Consider the following 2,902-nt stretch of genomic DNA (forward strand, 5'->3'; position numbering starts at 1 on the left):
TTGAAATGTCTGCGCAGCGTTGCAGAGGCCGAAGGTCATAAACCTAAACTCGAACATCCCGAATGGCGTCGTGATTGCCGTTTTAGCTATATCATCCTAGTGGATGGGTACTTGGTGGAACGCACGTTGGAGGTCAATTTTTGAAAACACTGTCTTGCCTTGTAAATTCGCCGTGAAGTCGGTTAGATACGGCAAGGGGTATCGGTCAAGCAACGTTTTCGCATTGAGTGCGCGGTAGTCCCCGCATGGCCTCCAGGTGCCATCGCTTTTCGCCACCATATGCAACGGGCTTGACCAGTTGCTGCTGGACGGTCGACATATGCCCGCCTTAAGTAAAAAGTTGAGCTCGTTACGTGATCTAGAAAACATTGGCTGGCCCGTTGTTAAAATGCGGTGGACGAACGTTGATTTTGTCAGGAAACCATGAGGCGCCAGCTTCGTGATCTCCGAAAACTCGGCCAACAGATCGAACACGTCGGCCGAGTCGAATGTTTTGATTTCGGTTGCCTTGCATAGCGTTGGCGCAGTCAAAGATGATCGAAGTTTCGTGAGGTTGTCGATGATTCGGTTAAGATGCAAGTCGATAAGCAAATCGTAAAAGCAAATAAAGTCCGCGCCGATTATCATGGTTGTGACATCGGCAACTATGAAGGACCACGAGAAATCCCGACGGAGGCCCTAGTCCAAGTTGATTCGTTTCTCTCTGACGACTTTGATGGCGGAACCAATGGCAGTGTAGAGTTTTGTTGCGGTTGGTCGAATGTCATAGGGCTTTGCAGTGATGGGTTGCACCGACACGTCGGCACCAGTGTCGACGAGAAATGTTTGGTCTGTATGTCGTTCGTGCCCCTGCAGACGAAGTACTTTGCGCTCTGTGACGGGACCGTCGGTACCATCCGCCACGCGCTTCAATAGTTAGGATGGTTCGGACGACACCGCTCGAAGAGCACGTTTGCTCTGGCGGCAAGGACTGCGGCATTTCTTAGCATTTCGGCCGTATTTTAGATGATACCAACAGTCTCGGACTGAAGATGATTCTCGCAAAGATGTAATCCCCTTAGAGCTGTCGCGATGTCTGTCGTATGTTTGTTCGCCTACGACTTTGCGAGCGTGAGCGAGTTGTGAGCTTGTCGAATTTTTTGCCAAGTTCCATAACAACAGCGCGTAGTTCATGAATGTCGCTGGAGGGTGTTGACTTAACGCGATTGAGCTGCTGATCGGCTATCTTCGTGTACTCCGCGGCTGAGCCAGACGAAGCTTCTACTACTGGCTGCGCGAACTCTGGTAAACGCTTAATCCAGAGGCTTTTGAGAGCAGCATCGCCAAGAGTATTGCCTGCGACGCGCCTCATCTCGAAGAAAAGCTCGGACGGCTTCTTGTCGCCAAGAGGTAGCTCCGAGAGTACCCAGTTGAGCCACTGCTGTTCGCTATCGGCAAAATGCTCGATTATTTTTTGCTTAACGTAGTCGAATCTGTCGTTTTGTGGGAGCGCTGCAATGACGTCGCCCAGTTGACTTAAGTCGTTTGGGGCGAGAGCTGCTAACACTGTTGCCGTTTTCTGCTTATCAGCCGTAATGCCCGAAGCGGTGAACCGAAATTCCATAGAGGTAAACCAGGCCTCTATGTTGGTGCTTGCCATCGGTGGTATTGGAAGTCTGGCATGTACTACGGCAATGGAGTTAGGGGTGCCATTGTTTCAGGTTTAGGCGAAGGAGTTTGAGATGCTCCTGGTGGCAAAACGTTGTCCGCCATTTTACTCTTACCTCAAAATGACTGCTTGTGTGCACGTTGTTGCCGATCACGTCGGGGTCACCAGTTTGGGGTTTTGTGTTGAGTTTACCTCACAAAGAACTCGTTCAAATAAACCAAACAGCCGAATAATATTTAAAATGCTTTATTACTTAAAAGATTGCTTAGTCGTTTACAAGATAATTACAGGTTAATAGTTTGCGTTGATATATCGGCAAGCACGTCCAAATTCGATGACATCCAGAAAGAAAAAGGGAAGATGAACAATTTTAGTGATGCCAGATTGAGTTTTATTTTACAACTCGGAAATTAGCGCAGGGTTGCATTAAGTAGCGAAAGTCGAATTATTGCCACAAAGTACAAATGCCGTCACACAAAGAACTATGATAACAAACTTAAAACAAGACATTACATAACATTTTAATGAGCTTTATACATATATGTAATACTTTTATATTGCTAGTACAATATGATCACAATGTGTTTTCAATTCGAAATCAAAGAAAGACAGCCTATGAAAATTTTTGTCATTGTAGAAGTATACGTGTATATTTGTAAACTACTACATAAAATGAAGTGCCATATCAGTGCGGTTCAGAGAATTAAACAAACATATATAAAATTTTACGGTCTCATGTTTCCTTCAAACCGCAGTTAACTCAAACGAAGTTTGTTCAAAATTAAATTTTGATGCATAAACGCTCTTAGACTGTCTTTGCACCTGTGCGGAGTTGACTTGAACGGGAATGCCGTAGTAAAGCGTCGTGTATGATAGACGGTTGCCATCGTAAGCACAACAAGCTATTGCATGAATCTAACAAGAATGCCAGTAGACCTACATCAGAGCGCTACGAGCAGCAACAAAACACAATTACTGGAAGAGAAGAGCCANCAAAACTCAATTACTGGAAGAGAAGAGCCAACGCAAAACAGAAATCAGGCTAACGATGCCGTCCTGAGTTGTGCCGCTACACCACGCAATGAATTGGGGTCTTCACAGTTCGTTCCAAATTGTGTCTGAAAATGTAGACGTCTACATTTTGAGACATCTTTAGCATCAAACTGTGAGCACCCCTTTCTAGCAGTCGTCGCAAAANTGGGGTCTTCACAGTTCGTTCCAAATTGTGTCTGAAAATGTAGACGTCTACATTTT

The 2,902-nt window shown here is 45.6% G+C and overlaps 1 protein-coding gene across 1 annotated transcript; it reads right to left on the bottom strand.

Moving 5' to 3' along the window:
- Nucleotides 1-1,057: 1,057 nt before the first annotated feature.
- Nucleotides 1,058-1,603, bottom strand: LOC108359867 (uncharacterized). The gene has a single exon (XM_017611934.1). It carries the CDS (start codon nt 1,601-1,603, stop codon nt 1,058-1,060), a length of 546 nt encoding a protein of 181 aa, XP_017467423.1.
- Nucleotides 1,604-2,902: the final 1,299 nt, after the last annotated feature.

This window comes from Rhagoletis zephyria, unplaced genomic scaffold (assembly GCF_001687245.7).
Source record: "Rhagoletis zephyria isolate East Lansing unplaced genomic scaffold, Rhagoletis_zephyria_1.1 Rzeph_scaffold_00483, whole genome shotgun sequence".
NCBI lineage: Eukaryota > Metazoa > Arthropoda > Insecta > Diptera > Tephritidae > Rhagoletis > Rhagoletis zephyria.

Excerpts from the sequence above, each read along its gene's own strand:
- LOC108359867 (XM_017611934.1), bottom strand. The coding sequence starts at position 1,603 with ATGGAATTTCGGTTCACCGCTTCGGGCATTACGGCTGATAAGCAGAAA.